This window comes from Martes martes (genome assembly GCF_963455335.1).
Source record: "Martes martes genome assembly, chromosome: 6".
NCBI classification, from domain to species: domain Eukaryota; kingdom Metazoa; phylum Chordata; class Mammalia; order Carnivora; family Mustelidae; genus Martes; species Martes martes.
The window spans coordinates 147,382,004-147,403,861 of NC_137893.1; the positions used below are offsets into that span (position 1 = coordinate 147,382,004).

At 49.9% G+C, this 21,858-nt stretch overlaps 1 protein-coding gene across 3 annotated transcripts in view; it reads left to right on the forward strand.

Annotated features, from left to right (window-relative positions):
* The window catches only part of PGBD1 (piggyBac transposable element derived 1), a 103,934-nt gene extending 87,746 nt beyond the window's left edge, over positions 1–16,188 (forward strand). The window contains exons 2-4 of one of the 3 annotated variants that reach the window (XM_080806370.1): positions 9,627–9,756; positions 10,490–10,586; positions 13,667–16,188. In XM_080806370.1, the coding sequence (XP_080662496.1) occupies positions 9,627–9,756; positions 10,490–10,586; positions 13,667–15,221 (1,782 nt within the window). In that variant the 3' untranslated portion in view covers positions 15,222–16,188. Of the gene's footprint in view, positions 1–9,626; positions 9,757–10,489; positions 10,587–10,780; positions 11,400–13,666 lie in introns of those variants that run through there. The other 2 variants (XM_080806372.1, XM_080806371.1) reach the window with 2 other exon arrangements.
* The last annotated feature ends 5,670 nt before the right edge of the window (positions 16,189–21,858 follow it).

Here is a 21,858-nt window from a genome sequence, read left to right on the forward strand (position 1 = left end):
AGCCCGATGCAGGGCTCGATCCCAGGACCCCGAGATCATGACCCGAGCCGAAGGCAGAGGCTTAACCCGCTGAGCCACCCAGGCGCTCCAGGTACATGAATTCTTAAAAGCCGCCCGAGATGACTCACAGAACCAGACGCCAGCGGTGATCTGGGCAGAGTGGTGGCCTGCTGTGGTTTCCCACATCCCTACAGGGAGGCACCACTGCTGTGGTGTGTGTGATCAGGATAAGAATGGTCTCTGGGCCCTCAGGAAGCAAGCCTTGTCATTTTCAAGTGTTTTTAAGAAAGTATATATCCTTTTAGCTCCTCCTCAATATTCTAGACTCTAGCTAAAGGCCTACCAGTTATAATCCCAGCATGTTTCTCCAGGTTACTTGAGACTACATGAACTGAAGACCATTTCCCAGGCTACTGGCATCCCTTTTCCTGTGCTGGTATTTTCAAGGGATAGTAAGTCAGTCGGCACGGCTGAAGGGCAGGGTTTGTTTAGCAGGAACGCGAGGGAGGAATGGGGAGATCACGTGGCAACGTCTTGCAGGGTTGTTAACGTTTGGACTCTCATTAAAAAGTTCCATGCTGGGTGGCTCAGTCAGCTGCGTCTCTGCCGCCAGCTCAGGTCATGATCTCAGGGTCCTGGAATTGAGCCCCACATTGGGCTCCCCACTTAGCTGGAAGTCTGCTTCTCTCTCTCCCTCTGCCCCTCTCCCAGTCATGCTCTCGCAAATAAATAAATCTTTAAAAAAAATAAATTCTCTCCTTATGATGACTTTTGCCATTTTAATTATTATGTGTCTTGGTGTGGACCTCCTTAGGTTGATCTTTTTTGGGGGGGGATCTCTTGCCTCCTGTATAAGATTGTATTTATTTGAGAGAGCAAGAGGGAGCATGAGCAGAGCGAGGGGGAAGGGGCAAGGGAAAAGAGAGAAGCGGACTCCCCGCTGAGCAAGGAGCCCAGTGCGGGGCTCGATCCCCAAACCTTGGGATCATGACCTGAGCCAAAGGCAGACGTTTAGACCAACTGAGCCACCCAGGCACCCCAAGAGTCTGTTTTTGATTTGTCTTTTTCCTTTGTTTTGTTTTCTAAATTCCACATGTGAGTGAAATCATATGGCATTTGTCTTTCTCTGAATTATTTCACTTAGCATCATACTGATCTAGAGATCCTTCCATGTTGTTGCAGATGGCAAGATTTCATTCTTTTTTATGGCCAAGTAATATTCCACCATAGAAATATACCACATCTTTAATCCATTCATCAGTGGAGGGATACTTTGCTTCTATAACTTGGCTACTATGATGTTGCTATAAACACAGTGGTGCCTCTATCCCTTTGAATTAGCATTTTCATATTCTTTGGGTAAATACACAGTAGTGGGATTTCTGGATTATAGGGTAGGTTTGTTTTAAATTTTTTATTATTATTATTATTTTTTTAAATTTATTTGACAGACAGAGATCATAAGTAGGCAGAGAGGCAGGCAGAGAGAGAGAGGAAGGGAAGCAGGTTCCCCTCTGAGCAGAGAGCCCGATGCGGGGCTCGATCCCAGGACCCTGGGATCATGACCTGAGCCGAAGGCAGAGGCTTTAACCCACTGAGCCACCCAGGTGCCCGTTTTTAATTTTTTGAGGAAACTCCATACTGTTGTCCACAGTGGCTGTACCAGTTTGCATTCCCACCAGCAGTGCGGCAAGGTTACTTTTTTCCATATCCTCACCAACACTTGTTTCTTGAGTTTTGGGTTGTAGCCATTCAGACGGGTGTGAGGTGCTATCTCCTAGTTTTGATCTGCATTTCCCTGACGCTGAGTGATATTGAGCATGTTTTTCATGATTCTGTTTGCTATGTATATGTTGTCTTTGGAGAAATGCCAGTTTGTGTCTTCTGCCCAGTTTTTAGTTAGATTATTTATTTGTTGTTGTTAAGTTCTTTATATATTTTGGATGTCATTTGCAAATATCTTCTGCCATTCAGTAGGTTTTCTTTTAGTTTCGTTGGTTGTATCCTTTGCTGTGCAGAAGCTTTTTATTTTGATGAAGTCCCAATAGTTTATTTTTGCTTTTGTTTCCCTTGCCTCTGGGGACATATAAAAAAATGTTATGGAAGATCTCAGAGACATTACCGCCTGCGCTCTTGTCTACAGTTTCTGTGTATGGTGTCAGAAAGTGTGGCAGTTCCGTTCTCTACGTGGCTGTCCAGTTCTCCCAGCACCATTTGTGAAGAGACTGCCTTTTTCCAATTGCATGTTCTACCTACTTTGTCGGAAATTAATTGACCATAAAATCATGGGCTTATTTCTGGGCTCTCTAGCCGCTCTGGTGACGTGTGTGTTTACTTCTTTTTTTTTTTTTTTTTTTTTAAGATTTTATTTATTTATTTCACAGAGAGACAGATCACAAGTAGGCAGAGAGGCAGGCAGAGAGAGGAGGGGGAAGCAGGCTCCCTGCAGAGCAGAGAGCCCGATGCGGGACTCAATCCCAGGACCCTGGGATCATGACCGGAGCCGAAGGCAGAGGCTTTAACGCACTGAGCCACCCAGGCGCCCCGTGTGTGTGTGTTTACTTCTGTGCCAGTATCTTACTGCCTTAGTTACTGCGTCTGTGGAGTAGAGCTTGAAATCAGAGATTGTGACATCTCGAGCTTTGTTCTTTTTAGAGATCGCTTTGGCTATTTGGGAACTTTTGTGGTTCCACACAAATTTCAGGATTATTTGTTCTAGTTCTGTGAATAATACCCTTGGTACTGCATTAAATCTGTAGGTTTCTTTGCATAGTAAGGATATATTTTTTTTTTAAATATTTTGTTTATATAGTAAGGATATTTTATCAGTTACTCTTCTTCCACTATATGAGGAGGAGTATATTTCTGATTGGGTCTTTGTCCGGTTCCTTCACCCCAGGGTTTGTAGTTTGCAGGGTCCGGGTCCGGTTTGTTCCCAGGATTTCATTATTTTGGGTGCAGTGGTAAATAGGACTGTTTCGTTAATTTCTCCTTCTGCTACTTTGTTACAAGTGTATGTATAGAAATGCAGTGGACTTTTGTGTACTGATTTTGTATCTTGTGACCTTACTGAATTCACTTACTAGTTCTCATAGGTTCCTGGTCTCTAGAGTTTTCTCTGTAGAGTACCATGTCACTGCAAATCGTTTTCCCTCTTCCATACCAGTTTGGATGCCTCTGATTTCTTTTCCTGTCCTGATTGCTGTGGCAAGGACTTCCAGTACTATGTGGAATAAAAGTGTTGAGAGTGGAAATTCCTGTCTTGTTCCTGATCTTAGGGGAAAAGTCAGTTTTCACCACTGACTGTGATGTCGGCTTTGATTTTTTTTCATATATAGCCTTTATTAGGTTGAGGTATGTCCTCTCTAAACCTTCTTGAGGGTTTGTATCATGACTGAATGTTGTACTTTGTCAAGTATTTTTTTCTGCATTTATTGAAACGATGATTTCAGTCTTTTTGAATTTTTAAGACTTGTTTTGTGGCCTAATATGTGATCCATTCTAGAGAATGTTCTGTGTGCACTTAAGAAGAATGTGTATTTGCTGCATTAGTATGAAATATTCTGATTATATCTGTTAGATCCGTCTGGGCCAGAGTGTCATCCAAAGCCACTGTTTCCTTGTTGATGTTCTGTTTGGATGATCTGTCCATGGATGTACACGGGGTGTTCAAGTCACCTGCTGTTACTGTATTACTCGCAGTTTCTTCGTGTTTGTTATTAACTATTTTATACATCTAGGTGTGTTGGGTCCCCAGTGTTGGGTCCCCCGATAGTGGGTCCATGGTTAAAGGAATGAGACTGATACAAAGCAAAGGTCAAGCAAAGATTTATTTCACCCCAAGCATCAAGAATCAGACCGACCATCAAACAGACCAGTCGGGGCTGCCCCTTCAGAGAGGACGACCCCTCCCTGCCTCACAGACTAACTTTTATAGAGCAAAGGCCATGTGGTTGGGCCTGGCCACACACAGGTGGCCAATGAGATTGCAGTACACGGAGAAAGCTGCACGGTCACGCTGGGTCATACACGGGTGGCCAAGTGAACTACAATTCACCCCACAGTAGACATTTGCACTAGCCTATCACCTTGGTGAGAATTGGCCCCCCAAAAGGCGGGGCCCACACTCCTTGGTAGCTAGGGAGACAGTATGTGCACTTTACTGGTTGGATGTCTCCACCTGACCCCACTCATCCCTGCATTCGGGCTGTTATCTCTACCTGACCTGACCCACCCTTGTATTTGGGCTTTGTTACCTGGGACTGGTTTCCCAGACTTGCTTTGAAATAAGTTCCCCTGGGGCGGGCAGGGTCCATTTAAGTTTTACTGCATAAACAACAAAACGGCTGTTCAACTGAGGTGGGGCCGCTCTGGCTAAACAGGCCCTTACAGGGGCTCAATGTCGGATACATAAATATTTACAAACGGTGTGTCTTATTGTTGGATTGTTCCTCTTACTGTGTAATGTCTTTGTCTCTTGTTTGTCTTTGTTTTCAAGTATATCCTGTCCGATAGAAGTGCCGCGGCCCACTTTTCGCTTCCATGTGCGGGATGACTGCTTCTGTCTCGTCACCTCCCATCCGCCTGGGACTTGGCGCGGAAGTCTCTTGTGGGCAGCACAGAGCCAGGTCTTGCTTTTCTGTCCATTCCATCATTTGTGTTTTGATTGGAGCATTTATTCCTTTTACAGTCAAAAATTTACTGACAGGTATGTACATAGAGCCTAGAGCCGTTTTGTTACTCTTTCATGTTCTTTAAAGTTCTTCGCTGCTTGTTGCGGAAAACCCCAGGTAACCAAGGACACTCAAACCGCACACAGAGAGATGGGAGAACCCAGCTTTATTAACGCTAGCAGGCCCGGTGGGATCGTTCCTAAAGACTGAGCACTGGACAGGGCTAGGAGTGAGTTTTTATGGTTACAGGCAGTGGGGGATGGTAACAGGGTGTTTTCGAGGTCTCTCAAGGCCCAAATGCTTTCCCAGTCTCTCAAGGCCAAATGGCCCTTTCACTTGAAGTATAATCTCGGTGGAGGTAAGTCAGGAGAGTGCTAAATCACCTGGGGGCTGTTTCTCTTTCTTTTCTTATTTAAACAGCACTGGGCACCTGGTCCTTTCTTGTCTCAGCAGGAGCAATCAAATGGGATGACTATTTAGTCTTTCCTCGGCCCCAGCTGGAGCAAAGGGGAGCCAGGGACCGAAAGGGGCTGCAGCCGGGAGTTTCTATCCGCCTCATGCTCTCTTGCTTTCTTTGCTCTTGGTCTGTTGAGTTTCTTCAGTGAGATGATTTGGATTCCTTCCTTTGTCTTTTTTGCAATTCACCGTTTTGATTTGTGGTTACCATTAGGTTTGTGCATAGTATCTGCATCCGGCAGTCTGTGTTAAGTCATGGTTGCTTATGTTTAAACCCATTCTTTACTCCTCCCCCTCCACGGTTTCGGTATATGGTTTCGTATTTCACATCCTTCTGTTTTGTGGATTCCTTGGTTGACTTTTACAGATACACTTGATTTTCTTCCTCGTGTCCTCCCTGCTGCCCTTATTTCTGAGTGCCGTCTTCCCTTCCCACTCAGAGTCCCCTTTACCATTTCTTATAAGGTTGGTTTAGTGGCGAGTTCCCTCAACTTTTGTTTGTCTCAGAAACTCTTCCTCTCCTCCCATTCTGAGTGATAGCATTTCTGCATAGAATATTTTGGGTGGCAGATTTTTTTCTTTAAGCATTTTGAATATAACCCGCTACCCCCTTTTGGTCTGTGTAGTTTATCCTGAAAAACCAGCTGATACCCTTATGGGGTTTTTCTTTGTACGTAATTGTTTTCCTTCTGCTGCTTTTAAAAGTTTCTCTTCACAAATTTTTGACATTTTAATTACTATGTCTTTTTTCCCCCAGAAATTTTATTTAATTGACTATTTATTTATTTATTTGAGAGAGGGAGAACGAGCATGAGTCAGGGGGAAGGGTAAAGGGAAAAGCAGCCTCCCCACTGAGCAGGATGCCCAATGCAGGACTCGATCCCAGGACCCTGAGATCATGACCTGAGCTGAAGGCAGAGGCTTAACCAACTAAGCCACCCAGGCGCCCCTGATTACCATGTGTGCTGGTGCAGACCTTCTTTGGGTGGACTGTATTGGGGGCTCTCTGTGCCTCTAGATTTGGAATCCTGTTTCCTTTTCCAGATTGGGGAGATTTTCAGCTATTAAGGAAAATTTCTGCCCTCTTTTTCTCCTCACATCTAGGATTCCCCTGATGTCAGTTATCTTGCTTGATCTGTTTTCATCATTTATTAATCTTTGTTCTTTCCATTCAGCTTGATTTACTTTCTGTTCCTCCATCCTCCAGGTCATGGATCCGTTTTTCTGCTTCCTCTCCTCTACTCTTTATTCCCTCTCGTGTATTTTTAATTTGTTCTTCACCTCTGATTGGTTCTTTTTATCTTTCCTGTCTCTTGAGGGGTCTCACGGAGATCCTTCGCTCTGAAGTCCAGTGATTACGCTGTCGGGCACGTTACTTACCTGTCTCATCTGGGATGTATTCCCGGGTCTCATTTTGTCTCTCTCTCCCGGTGTCAGGAAGGTCGGCTTCATCTGCGGCTCTTCGAAGTAGCGGCCTTACGGAGAGTTCCGCCCGCAGGGCAACGTGCCCCACTCTTCAGGACACGGCGCGTGGGGGGCTGTGTGTGATGTGCGCCCTAGGGCCGTGGGGGAGCTGCGCTTGCCTTGCGCGCGGTCCTCCGCGACGGCTCCCCGGGCCTGCTGGAGGCCACGTTCGGTCCCCGTGAGCCAGTCTGAGGCTGCCTCGGGCTCGAGCCGAGACAGGCCCGGTGTTTGCCAGAGACGCAGTGGCACCGAGTCGCGGGGCGCCCCCTGCGTCGACCCCTGCGCAGCTTCAGAGCAGATGTGGGCCCCGCTCTGCCCCGGGGGCCGCGTCAGCCTGGGGCGAGCCGGTACCTTACCCGCTCCCCGGGGCAGGCGGCACGTGGGCGAGTGCGGTGGCCCCTCTGGGGGCCGCTGGCACACTGCCAGGCGTGTGGCCCGGGTCTGGATGGGCTCGGGCTCAGGGTGCGTTGGAGGGGGCAGGGCTGTGGCGTTGGCAGCTTGTGGGTCAGGCTGGCCGTGAGGGGTGGCCTAAAGCCCCTTTAGAAAACTCTTGCCACAAGCCGGATGGGGAGGCCCCTGAGCGTGTGGACACACCGCGTGGTGTGGCGTGTGGCATGGCGGGACCGTCCAGGTCCCGGGCAGGAGGGCACTGCAGCGCCCAGAACTGCTTCGGAGGGGCTGTGGCTGGAGGCGGATGCGGGGAGTGGGGCACTGGCCCGGCCCCCACCCGTCGGCGGGTCCAGGCCGGGGTGCAGGAGGGGAAGTGGAGGTGCCGGCGCGTCTGCTCTTGGAGACACCCGAGGATCCCCGTCCCCGCCGCAGCCGCTCGGAGGGTGGCGCACACAGCTCGCTCCGGCAGGCCGCGGGCATTTCTCACACTGCGGCTGCCCTGCGCCTCCCGGCGGCCGACAGCGGGGCCTCCCGTCTCCTCCCGCCCTCCCTTCCCAGAGCTCAGCAGCGGATCTTCAACGTCCCGCCGAAGCACCCCCAGTCACGTGCCCTTGGGGCCTCCGGCCGCTCTGTTTCCGGAGCCCGAGGCTCCCCAGGCCGGGCGGGCGCTGCCGCTCTCCCCTCTCGGCGCCCAGGGTGTCCCCCCAGGCCACACACGGTTGCGAGGCTCGGTCCGCCTCCTGACCGCACCTCCGCCCTCCCGTCTTCTCTCACGTGGCGGCTTCTCTGCATGTAGCTCCGAGAGTCGGTCCCGCCGGTCTCCGCGGCATTTTCTGGGCTGTGCGCGCGCAAGCGGGTGCGACCTCGTACCGCGGGACCAGGTGAGCTCAGCGCGCCCTGACGCACCTCGTCCCCGGGCTGGCCCTCGGCTTCCCGTGTTTCTGCACTTCGCTCCGATTCCCCTGAACCTGCGAGGACAAATGGAAAGGACGATCTGGACTCGGGACATCATCTTCTTAAGCAGCAGCGCGGTGCCCGGCCCTGTGCGGTCCTGCCTCTTGGATCGCTGTGGGTCCTTTTCGCATCGGCAGCTTCCGACGAGGGACCGCCCGCCTTCCCGCCTCCTGCCTAACGTGGCTTCCGTCTGCGGGAGGGTTTTCGTTTCCCAGAGAGCCCCCCGCGCCCCGCACAGCCCCACACAGCCGCCGCTGCTGCCCCCTCCGGCTCGCGCAGCTCTCTCCCGCCTTCCTGTCTCCCCTTTGCCGTGACCTCCCCTCTCGGCTCAGGCTTCCCCGGAGCACTGGCTTCTTCCTCCTGCTTATTTTCATCTGTGACTTTAAAATTCACTTTTTGGGACAGGGCACCGCTAAAAAGCACTTGAAGAGTTTGCAAACACTCGGGCGTGCGGGTGGGAGACCCTGCAGTTTTAGAACTAGGTTCCGGACAGAGCGGGGACAGTTGTGGTGCGCCACCTCCCAGTTTCAGGCACGGCCGAGGCTGCGAGGGCCGCCCCCCCCCCCCAGGGCGCTGCTCCAGGCTGTCGGGGCTCAGGCAGGACGCCCGTCACCTCCCCCACAGGGCCTGCTCCCCTGCAACCAGCCGGAGGCAAGGACGCAGCAGGGTCCCAGGTGAGCAGGGCGCCCGGCTCCCGGGAGCGCGGTGGGTGGCAGCCGGGTTTCCCGCCATCTCCTCCTCGCCCTCGTCAGGCTGGCGGCCCTCACCGGGGGGAGCTTCTCGGGCAGCTTGTAACGGGTCAGGGCGCGGACGCCTCCTGCGGGGCCGGTTCGGAGGAGCTGCTCGTGCCCTAGTCTGCACAGCCGCGTGTCAGCGTGAGGGGGAAGAGGCAGACCCGTGCGTGCGGTTTGTCTTGGGGGCCCCCGCCGCATCGCCCCCGCCTGGCCTCCGGGATTCTTCCTTCCCGTTCTCCGTGTTCTGGCACAGACCTGACATTCAGACGGTAACGATGGTAACGCAGACCTTCACATCACAACCCCTTAGTGTCTCAGTGGTTCAATCATTTTCCTAGTCGCTTACTTAATAATTAAGTCTTCCATTAAGGCCTGTGTCGCTGAATCCGTTTTCTCAAAACACGGTCCTTGGGGAGTTCTCTCCTCCCTTGGTCCTTTCTTGTGGCTTCTAATTAGTTCTTGTGCCGTCTATTCTTAAATATTTTATCTTCAGGAAAATAACTGTACAGAAAAGAAGTCATCTGTACATGTTTTTAAGTCAGTACAGTTGGTGCTGTGGGTCGCACTGGGTCCCCCTGAAAGGTACACTGCAGCCCTAGCACTGTAGCTGCCTGTGAACGTGAGCTTATTGGAAAGACACTTTTGGAAACGGGATGCAGGTGAGATGAGGTTGTCCCGGATCAGGGCGGGCGCAGGTCTGGTGCTGTCCTCAGGAGAAGGCCGTGTGAAGGCAGAGACGGGAGGGGACGCATCTACAAGCCGGGGAACGCGGGTTCCTGCCAACCACCAGCAGCCAGGAGGGGGGCCAGGATGACCCCCTCGCCAAGACCCTCAGCGAGAGCACGGCCCTGCGGGGGGCTGCGCCCCTGCCCCCGGAGTGGGGGACACGCCCTTCACAACAGGACCCCCAGCTTTACCACAGGGAAGACTAAGAGGCCGTCTTTTGCCTTTTCAGACATCAGTGAAGACTGAGGAAGAAGCCACCCAGGCCCTTGTCACAGAGCAGCGGCCACCTCCGAGTCGGACTCCCGGGGGCCCCTGTGGGAAGTCGGCTCAGGAGAAGGTTACGGACGTCTGTCTGATGGGTGAGGGCAGCCTCTGGCCGGTCCCATGTCTGTGCGCCGCTTCACCTGTCATTAGCTCTGAATGACCCTTGTGAGCCAACATTCCGGACAGCCCGTCGCTCTCCCTTCCCCTTCTCTGTCCTCTGCCTGCGGACTTGTCCCAGCCCTTGCCATTTCACAACCCTCCTATCTTCCGTCACTCATCGCTCAGCTTATGGACTCTCGTCACCTTGCTCATCCCTCCGTACTCCCTGCCCCCCTCACGACTCCTTTGCTTCCCATTTTCTTTCCTATAAAGGGTTCCATGTAAGTGTCCCGTTCAGACATCCCCATGTCTGGAAACCCCACACACGCCTCTGCCTGATCCCTTCTTTATCTAGAGAAGCTCTCTTCACGCTCCAAAAAGACTATTGTCCTCATATAAGTTTCTTTAAATGTGCTTTATCTTGCTGGACCCTCTCCCCAGCTAACTGACCTTTCTCATTATCTTCCCATACTGTGCCAGACCGTGTAGGGCCGCTGTGACAGCACTCCTGGGACGCCTGACGATTACGTTAATTTGAAAAGCCTAGTCCCAGGGTGCCCGGCCGGCTCTGTCAGTAGAGCAGGCGACTCCTGATCTCAGGTTGTGAGTTCGAGCCCCACCTTGGCCGTAGAGCTCCCTGAAAAAGAAAATTCTGTTCCCTACTCTGGAGATTTTTTTTCCTCTTTCTTAATTCAGGCAACAGATGACATATAAATTGTATCATTTTAGCTGAAGAAGTTGTAACGGAAGATGGATTATTTAATGCAAAGAAAGAAACTTCTCAAGAAATGGAGCACGCTGCTGAGGCCCCAAGAATCCCGAGTAGGTGAGTGTCCACTGGCCCAGAGCTGCTTCCCTGGGATAGTGCAGGACGAGGAACTCTCACTTCGGTCCCGCAGGAGGCCCGAGTCACGGAGACCTACCGGCATCCACATTACACAAAACCTTCCGCGGGCGCACAGTTGCCTCCAAGCATCCCATCCTGACTCCGTTTACCTTTCCGGGTCACCCTTCCCTGAGCGCCCTTAGGTCTTTGTGGAGCCACAGATGAGCCAGAGAAGGCAGAGACCCCGCGTCAGGAAAGTGGCTGGCGGCGAAGGACGTAAAGGCAGCAGCGGGAGCTTCGTGCTGCCTGTGGGGATGGAGCACGGGGACTCCTCCCGCGGGACAGGAGGGACCTGGTCAGAGGCAGAGGGCTGCATGCGGGTGAGGCCATGAACCCCTGGGAGGTGAGAGGAGGAGGAAGGAAACCGTGCGGGGTCATCAGCCTGTCCTCAGGGCAGCAGCGGGGGTCGCTCCAAACTCCAGCTGAGTGGAAGCAGAAATGTCTTAAAACCTAAGAAAAGTGAAATTGTTCATCAAGTCCAGAGGCCTGAGCCAAGGTCCGTGGAAGGAGATGATGCTCTGTGAGTCCTCGTTCGTGCACAGTGGGAATCCGGTGGCGTCCGTGGGGGCGCTTAGCCTCAGAGCCTCGAAACCTGACTCCCCATGTCTCCACCCGCTGCGGCCCTGCCGGCCACAGTTTCTTCACCTCCTTTTCCTACTACTCGCTCCCCTTTCCTCCTCCCACCGTTTTGGGCCATGAAGGCACGTCCATTGTCAATATCCGTATAAAGTATGCACTTTGGCACGTTTTCAGACCTGCCCGTGTCTCCGAGTACTCACAGCCGCCACGTAGGGTCTGCGGCCCGTCCCTGCCCCCGCCGCGGCCCCCCAGCTGCCCGCGGGCCCCTCGGCAGGGACGCCGCTGCGGGCGGCTGACTCCACTCCACGCCCTTGTGGGGAACTTCTCCGGGCCAGACCCGGGCCGCAGGACTGCGGAGGCCGAGGACGTGTTTTCGTTCACTTCCGCTCAGTACCATGGCCTGGACTTGCGGAGAGAAGCGCCGCCTGTGCTCAGAGCAGCGGGAGGAGCCTCCTAGTCGCCAGCAGGTGTCATTACGCAGTTCTGTCCCCCGTGACTGCAGGACGGTCCCTGCAGCGCCAAGGACTAGGTCTACAGGGGCCAGGAGGCCGCCTCTACGCACGTGCCTTCCGGGGACCAGGAGCGCAGACGGCCTCCCGGAGGCCCCACGCAGCTTCCCCGTTTCTCACTGGCTGAAAGGGCCTCCGGGCCGTCGGGCGGAAGGAGAGGCTGGTGGCGTCGAGTATCTAGAAGGGAACGGGATTGCAAGGGACTGGCGCAGACCGGTTTCTGGCCTTTGCCGGACGGCGGCTGCCTCCGGTAGCCTTGGCTTTCCGACGAGCTGACTCGAAGGGGCTCGGGCTGCTGGCAGGACAGGCGCGGGCTGCCGCTGTCCCCGGGCAGAGGATTTGGGAAAGCTCCGCGGGTTCCTGTCCCCGGCCACGGCGAGCCAGACAGGTGTGGGTCAAGGGTCAGTGATGAGCTGATGGGCGAGGCCAGGACGAGCGGTGGCGGAAGACCGTAGCCACCGGTGTTGAAGCTCCGGCTTCGCGGCTGTTTCCCTGTGCTCCACCCGGTCAGGAAGCGCCTTGTCCCGGCCGTGCACAGTCCCGGGAGGCGCCGCCGCGGGCCACAGCCGCCGGGCCGGGGTCTGAGGCTGCAGATGAGGCGGGAAGGAGAGAGGCCGAGGGGGGACTAGGCCGGCGCCAGAGAGGGTCGGGGAGCCGGGGGGTGTCGCGGGAGCCACGGCAGGCGGCCGGGTCAGCGCGCACGTTTCCGCCCGAGCCATCCCGGGGCCTCTCGAGAGGAGCGCGACGCTGTGGGGCTGAAGCTTTGAGAAGAACGAAGAGGTGAAGTGTGGGGGGCAGGGGGCAGGGGAAGCCGCACTCCAGGCAGGGTGGTGACCGGCCGAGTCTCGGAGAGCGACGCGGCGAGCAGTGAGCGGCGCCCACGCGGGGGCGAGGACCGGAGAAGCCCCAACGGCGGCCTCGCCCGGCGCGAAGTCGGGCTGCAGAAGGTCGCCGGGCGGGCGCTCGGGACGACCCTGGCCAGGGAGGGGCTGAGGTGACGGAGCGCGGGGTCAGCCGACTGAGCAGGAAGGGAAGCGGAGGCAGGAGGGCGGGGAGGGGCCCGGGAGACGGAAGGGCGGAGGCGTGCGGCGGCGAGACGACAAGACGCGGCCCGACGGCAGCCTCCGCACAGGGTCCCCGCGGCGGGAACATTAGGCAACGCCGAATGGGCCACGCGTGCGCACTGGAGACACCCAGGATAAGTGCTTTACGCAAACAAGTAAATACATGTAGTGTGAGTTATAACATACTCTTTTCAGTGTCCTTTCCCCCTTAGTCTAGACTGTTTCTTTACCAAGAGGACACGAGTGGGTGAAATCCACATTTCTCAGATAAAAAAAGAAGCTTGTGTAGAACGTTTCTCATCTTGGTGACATAAGCTTCCTTCCTTGTAAACCCCATAAAAACCAGTTCAATGGCAGTTAAGTTTTAATTTCTCTTAAGTTTCTCCCCAGACCAGTGTGTCCACCAGATGAATGCAGAGCTGGGAGAGACTTAATCCTTCCACATTCAGAAATTCTGAGAGAGGCATGAGGAAGCCCAGTAAACAACCAGCCCCTTCCTGATGGAGATACAGGAGTGAAAGAGATGATTCTGGAAACCTCGACTTCGTTACCAACAGAAGCTGGGCTAGGAAGGGAGCCCCCCAGCAGAGGAGCCCCCCAGCAGACCTCCCCCTACACAGGCCTGCCCAGTACAGCTTGGGGCCAAAAGGAGCTTGGGGCATCTGCCACCTGCTCCCGGAGAGGGAGGTGCCGCACGGAGATGCCCAGCTCCTCCTCGCAGACGCACAGCTGGTTGTGTGGAGGAGCGAGAGCAAGCCAGGGAGAGGCCAGAAGCGTTGGGTCCTAGGAGAGAGAAGCAGGTAATCCCACAGGATTCATGTCATAGTGAGACTAAGGATTTTTATGTTGTTGTCTTTTTTCATTCCAGAGATGGCCTGCCCCAGCCACCTTGTACTTCTGTCCCTACTGACAGGACAGTTGCGCATTTGAACACCCTGAAGGACTGTTACCCGGGTGACTTGTGGGCCCGAATGCACATCTCCTCCTTGGACTATGCTGCAGGAGACATGACCCGCAAGGGGAGGAAAAAGGACGGAGCTCGGGTGAGTGAACTGCTCCAAGGCCTTGCATTCTCCGGTGACTCAGACGTGGAAGACGATAACAAGCTTGAGGCCCACCACACTCCAAAGAAGCTAAAGATGTCCGATGCGGCAGAGAAGAACTGGACCAAGAGAGACATTAAACCCAACTTCCCAAGCTGGTCAGCACTGGATTCTGGACTTTTGAATCTCAAGAGTGAGAAGTTGAACCCAGTAGAGCTCTTTGAGTTATTTTTTGATGATGAAATATTCAGCATGATTGTCAATGAAACCAATAATTACGCATCTCAGAAAAACGTCAACTTGGAAGTCACAGTTCCAGAAATAAGGTGTGTCTTGGGTATCTTGCTTTTGAGTGGATTTGTGAGGCGCCCCCGAAGGGGAATGTACTGGGACATCTCTGATGCTGATCAGAACCTGGTTAGAGATGCAATTAGAAGGGACAGATTTGAATTGATTTTCTCATACCTACATTTTGCAGATAATAGCCACCTAGACCAAAAGGATAAGTTTACAAAATTGAGGCCTCTCATAAAGCGAATGAACAGAAATTTCCTCCTGTATGCTCCCCTGGAAGAGTACTATTATTTTGGTAAGACAATGTGTGAATGCTTTGACAGTGACCAGTTCCTGAATGGGAAACCTCTTAGAATTGGCTATAAAATCTGGTGTGGCACAACCACACAGGGTTATCTGGTGTGGTTTGAGCCTTATCAAGAAGACTCAGCAGTGACGGTGGGTAAGGATGTCGATCTTGGTTTAGGTGGGAATCTAGTGCTGCATTTTGCTGATGTTCTTCTAGAGAGAGGCCAGTATCCCTATCACCTGTGTTTTGATAGCTTCTTTACAAGTATCAAATTGGTGTCAGCCTTGAAGAAAAAAGGACTGAGGGCGACAGGAACAATCCGAGAGAACAGGACTGAAAAATGTCCCCTCATGAATGCAGAACATATGAGAAAAATGAAGAAGGGATATTTTGATTTCCGAGTAGAAGAAAATGAGGAGATCATTTTGTGTCGTTGGCATGGTGATGGCATTCTCAGTCTGTGCTCCAATGCTGTGGGCATAGAACCAGGCAGGGAACTCAGGTGTTCTGCTGAGGAGGAGGACATCCACCAGGGAGCTCAGCCGTCCATAGTGAAACTGTATGGTGAGTGCAGGGAAGGTGTCGCTAAAATGGATCAAATCATTTCCAAATACAGGGTGAGAATAAGAAGCAAGAAATGGTACTCGATTTTGGTGAGCTACATAATTGATGTAGCCATGAACAACGCCTGGCAGCTACACAGAGCCTGTAACCCGGGTACCTCTCTAGACCTCTTAGAGTTTCGGAGGTATGTTGCACATTTCTACTTGGAGCACAATGCTAATCCATCAGATTGAGGCAGAAAAAATGAACATGATGCCAATATTAACAAGACAAAAATATCACAGGTACAAATCAGATTGTACCCTTCCAAAGCAAACCTGAGGCATGTAATGGAATTATTAAGTAAATATTTTGAGAAGTCGAGCATCTATGTAGAGTTTCAAACTACTGTAACAAGTAATTTTTTAAAAATTATCTGTAAAAATGTTGAACTTGAGTGCTACCTTTTTCTATGACTAATTTTTGATGTGAGATATGGGAAATCATTTGTTGAATTGATTACAGAGGTACAGTTTCATTCTTTCAGTGCACAAATTGATTTTTTGTGGATATTTTTTAAAAATGCAAGCGTTGTCGTAGTAACCACAGGATGGTGCTGAATCTAGTTGAAAATTCAGGCAGAGCCCATGACATAAAGATGATCTAAGAAAGACCTTAGGTGATAAGAGGCTGAAAACGTCAGTACTGCTATAAAACTGGCTCGGACGGTGAGCAGGTAGAGGAGGGCCAGGCCAGGGTGCTGGCGGGGGGTGCCGTGAAGGAGGACCGGGAAGCAGCGCCTCCGGAGGCTGAAATGAAGGCTGTGTGCCGCCGGGACTCGGGGCTGGCAGAAGCAGCTAAGAGTAAAGAAAAGTGAGGAGACAGGAAGCAAATAATCAGGTAACAGCAGCATCTTTAGGGGAGGAAAGGAGAAGTCAGCAGCAGGGTGAAGCAGACAAAGCCCATGGAGAAAAAGCTGTCTGTCAAACTGAACAGCCCAGAAGAAATGGATAAATTCCTCAAAGCACAAACTATCAAAACCGGAACAGGGACGCCTGGGTGGCTCAGTGGGTTAAGCCTCTGCCTTCGGCTCAGGTCATGGTCTCGGGGTCCTGGGATCGAGCCCTGCATCGGGCTCTCTGCTCAGCATGGAGCCTTCTTCTCCCTCTCTCTCTGCCTCCCTCTATGCCTACTTGTGATCTGTCAAATAAATAAATAAAATCTTTAAAAAAAAAAAACGCTTTAAAAAAGACACCACAAAAAAAGGAACTAGAGGCTACAGCACAGAAGTAGGGATGAATGGGCCTTGTGGCCCCTTACTCACACTAGAGTAGAGGTGACAGAAACAGGAGGGCAGTCCTTGCAGGAGGGAGCATTGTGCACACGAGCGGGCTCATCTGAGAACACAGGCGCATCGCCCGAGGGCTCTCCCAGGCTGCCGACCTGAGGGCTGTCTGTCTGGGACTTGCACTCCCCAAACCAAGCCACCTCTTTCTATTCCCAGATCTCACATAACCTTGGGGCAAATTTCATGAAATCCTAGCCCAACTCTCACGAGATCTTGGGGCATATCTTGCAGGAACCGGTAGGAGAGGGAGGTCCCTAGCTAGCCTCCTTTGTGCAATAAGTAGGTCATGATGAATACGATGCAAAAATCCTCAACAAAATATCAGCAAACTGAATCCAACAGAATATTAAAAAAATCATACACTACTATCAAGTAAGATTAATTTCCCAGATGCAAGGGGGGTTCAATTCGCAAAACAATCAACATGATATATCACATTAACAAGGGAAAGCACAAAAACTATATGATCATTACAATAAATGCAGAAAAAACATTTGACAAAATACAACATCCATTCATGACAGAAACCCTCTGCAAAGTAGTTCCAGAGGGAACATATCTCAACATAATTAGGGCCTAATATGAAAAATCCACAGCCAACATACTCAGTGGTGAAAAACGTAGCTTTCCTCCTCAGATCAGGATCAAGACAAGGAATTCCACTCTCATCACCTTTATTCACCATAGTGTTGGAAGTCCTCGCCGCAGAAATTAAACAACATAAAGAAAAGGCATACACATTGGTAAGGAATTAATAAAACTCTCCCTGTTTATAGATAACATGATACTATATATAGAAAACCCTAGAGACTCTACCAAAAAACTTCTTTAGCTGAGAAATAAATTCATAAGGAAGCAGGACACAAAATCGATAAGCAGAAACCCAATGCGTTTCTATACAGTTGTAATGAACTATCAGAGAAATTAAGAAAATAGCCCCGCAGCTGCACCAAAAATAATACCTAGAACAAATATAACCACGGAGGTGAAAGACCTGTACTCGGAAAATAATGAAACACTGAGGAAGGAAACTCAAAACAACACAAATGAAAGGCATTCCATGCTCATGGGTTGGAAAAACAAATAGTGTTAAAACATCTATACTATGCAAAGCAACCTACAGATGTCATGCAATCCTTATCAAAATAGCAACAGCATTTTTCACAGAACTAGAAAAAAATCCTAAAATTTCCTAAACAAAAGACCCCAAATAGCCAGAGCAGTTTTGAAAAAGAACAAAATGGGAGGTAGCACAATTGCAGATAATCAAGTTATATTACAAAGTAGTAGTAACTAAAATTGTATGGTACTACATAAGAACAGACACACAGATCTATCAAAGAGAACACAAAATCCAGAAATAACTCCACAGTTATAGTTGGTCTGACAAAGGAGGAATGAATATACAATGGGAAAGAGTCTCTCCAACAAATGGTGTTGGGGAAACTGCCTGGGTATAGACATTGCTTAAAATACACACACACACACACACACACACACTCTCTCTCTCTCTCTCTCTCTCTCTCTCTCTCATCGCTTTGTATTTCTACTTATTTACTTCGTATTTTTTTAAAAAATTATTTTTAAAAGCTTTTATTTTCAATTAATGTCTACATCCAGTGTGGGGCCTGAACTCACAACCCAAGATCAAGAGCCACATGCTCTACTGACTGAGCCAGCCAGATGCCCCAGAACGCTTTCTTTCACCACACACACACACAAATGAACTCAGAATGGATTAAAGACCTAAGTGTGAGATCTGAAATCCTAAAAATCTTTGAAGAGCACACAGGCGGTGATTTCTCTGACACTGATCATCGATAGCAACATTATTCTCCTGAGGCAAGGGAAATAAAAGCCAATATAAACCACTTGGGACTCCATCAAAATAGAAAGCTTCTCCACAGCAAAGGAAACAAGAAAACTGAGAGGCAGCCTACTGAATGGAAGAATGTATTTGCAAATGACCTATCAGATAAAGGGTTAGTAGCCAACTTAAAGAACTTATACAGCTCAACACTGACAAACCAAATACTCCAATTAAGACATGTACAGACTTTTCTCCAGAGAAGACATCCAGATGGTCAACAGACACATGACAAGATGCTCCCCATCACTCGGCATCAGGGAAATATAAATCAAAACCACAATGAGATACTGCTTCACACCTCAGAATGGCTAAAATCAACAACACAACACAAGAAACAAGTGTTGGCAAGAAAGCAGAGAAAGGGGAACCCTCTTAAACCCAAGGGAGTCCACATCAAGACACATACTAATTAAAATGGCCAAAGTCAAGATAAAATTTCAGCTCTCGCCCCCAAGGGAGGAGGCAAGATGGTGGAGGAGTAGGAGACTGAAACAGCATCAGGTCCCAGGAGATCAGCTAGACAGATCAAACCACTCTGAACACCTAAAAACTCAACAGGAGATAGAAGAAGAGCAATTCTAGGAACAAAATCACTACTTTCAGGAAGGTAGGACGCTCAGAGAAGTGAATCCGAAGCGACGGGAAGATAGACCACGGCGGAGCAATGGAGCACAAAATTGGAGCATTTAGGGGCGCCTGGGTGGCTCAGTGGGTTAAAGCCTCTGCCTTCGGCTCAGGTCATGATCCCGGCGTCCTGGGATCGAGCCCCGCATCGGGCTCTCTGCTCAGCAGGGAGCCTGCTTCCCCCCCTCTCTCTGCCTGCCTCTCTGCCTACTTGTGATCTCCATCTGTCAAATAAATAAATAAAATCTTTAAAAAAGAAAAAAAATTGGAGCATTTAGAAGTCTGCTCCACTGAGGGACGTCGCTCCAGAGGCTAAGCGGGGGTGGAGGCTCTGGGGGACAGTGTGGTCTCAGGACCCATGGGGTCACAGAAAGACTGGCGGTGCCTGAGTGTGGCAGAGCCCCCAGGCATCGGAGCGGGGAAGCTGAATACAGAGACAGAGCCAAGGAGTGAGCTCTCAGTTCAGGGTTACCTTAAACCGTGATGTGAGGGACACTCGGACCACTGCTCTTCAAGCAGAGACCCCACAAGTGGCAGATCTGGGGAGACCCCCTTCTTCCTCCTCTGGGAAGAACGGCATAAGGGAGCACACGGCAGGAACCTGCTGGGATCGGAGACTCCAAACGGGGCCATGTGCCAGAGATAGAAATGCTCGGTCAGAGTGCTCAGAGCGCGGCCGGAGACCAGGGAGACGGGAGCGATTGGGCGCTTTTCTCTGAGGGCGCACTGAGGAGCCGGGCCCGGAGCTGGAGACCGGGCTGGAGACCGGGCGGCCGCCATCTTCATTCCCGTCCTCCGGACTCTACGGAAAGCGCTCAGGGAACAAAAGCTCCCAAGAGTGAACCACAGCAGATTGCTTAGCCTGGACCCTGGCAAAGACACTTTAGAATCACTACAACAGGCCCCTCCCCCAGAAGATCAGCAAGAACATCCAGCCAAGACCAAGCTCACTGATCAAGAACAGTGGAACTCCAGAGCTAAGGGAAAGCAACGCATAGAATTCATGGCTTTTTCCCCAAGATCCTTTAGTCTTGCAAAGTTATTTTTTTTTTAAGATTTTATTTATTTATTTGACAGAGATCACAAGTAGGCAGGAAGGCAGGCAGAGAGAGAGGAAGGGAAGCAGGCTCCTCGCTGAGCAGAGAGCCCGATGCCGGGCTCAATCCCAGGACCCTGGGATCAAGACCTGAGCCAAAGGCAGAGGCTTAACCCACAGAGCCACCCAGGCGCCCTACAAAGTTAAATTTTTTAAATTTATTTTTGTCTTATTCTATTTTTTTAACTTTTCCTCTTTCCTCTAACTTTTATTAACTATTCTATCAATACCTTTAAAAGTTTTTAACTATTCTATCAATACCTTTTAAAGTTTTCATTGTTATAGTCATATTTTATCCCTTCATTGTATTTAACCTTATTTTTTGTATACATATAGGTTTTTTTAAAAAAAATTTGGGGATATAATTTCTTCTAATCAAAATATACCCTAAATCTAGCTCCAGCCTGATCATATTCTCTTTTTTCCCCTTCTTTTTCCAACCAACTTATCATCAATTCCTTTTTTAGAATCTTTTTAAATTTTCATCTTTACAGTCATATTATATCCCTTCATCATGTTTACCCTTATTTTTGTATATGTAAGTTTTCTTTTCTTTAAAATTCTGGAAGGTAGTTTCTTCTAAGAGACCAGAATACACCCAAAATCAAGTGGGTGGCTCTGTTCTATTCACCAGTCTAATATATATGTATTTTTTTATTTTTTAATTTTTTCCTCCATTCTCCTCCCCACAGTTTCGGGTCTCTTCTGGTTTGGTTAGCGTATATTTATCTGGGGTCTTTGTCATCCTTTTAGTATTTTACTCTCTCATTCATATAATCTTATCTAGATAAAATTACAAGGTGGAAAAACTCACCACAAAAAAAAAAAAAAAACCAAGAGGCAGTACCGACGGCTAGGGACCTAATCAATACGGACACTGGTAATATGTCAGAACTAGAGTTCAGAATGACGATTCTCAAGGTGCAAGCTGGGCTTGAAAAAGCATGGAAGATATTAAAGAATCTCTTTCTGGAGAAATAAAAGAACTAAAATCTAACCAAGTTGAAATTTTAAAAAAAGCTATTAATGAGGTGCAATAAAAAATGGAGGCTCTTACTGCTAGGATAAATGAGGCAGAAGAGAGAATTAGTGATATAAAAGACCAAATGATGGAGAATAAAGAAGCTGAGCAAAAGAGAGACAAACAACTACTGGACCATGAGGGGAAATTTCGAGAGATAAGTGATACAGTAACAAAACAGTATCAGAATAACTGGGATCCCAGAAGAAGAAGAAAGAAAGAGGGGGGCAGAAGGTATTTTGGAGCAAATTATAATAGAGAATTACCCTAATATGGCAAGGCGAACAAGCATCAAAATCCAGGAGGCATAAAGAACCCCCCTCGAAATCAGTAAACACAGGCCCACCCCCATCATCTAATAGTAAAACTTACAAGTCTTAGTGACAGAAAATCCTGAAACCAGCTTGGGACAAGAAATGTGTAACGTACAAAGGTAGAAATATTAGATTGACAGTGGACTCACCCACAGAGACCTGGCAGGCCAGAAAGGACTGACATGATATATTCAGAGCACTAAATGAGAAAAATATGCAGCCAAGAATACTATATCCAGCTAGGCTGTCACTGGAAATAGAAGGAGAGATAAAAAGCTGCCAGGACAAACAAAAACTAAAAGAATTTGCAAACACTGAACCAGCCCTACAGGAAATATTGAAAGGGGTCCTCTAAGCCAAGAGAGCGCCTAAAGGTAACATACACCAGAAAGGAACAGAGACAATATGCAATAACAGTCACTTTACAGGCAATACAGTGGCACTAAATTCATATAGTTCAATAGTTATCCTGAATGTAAATGGGCTAAATGGTCCCAAACAAAAGACACAGGGCAACAGAATGGATAAAAAAACAAGACCCATCAATATGCTGTCTACAGGAACTCATTTTAGACCCAAAGGCACCTCCAGATTTAAAGTGAGGGGGTGGAAAACAAT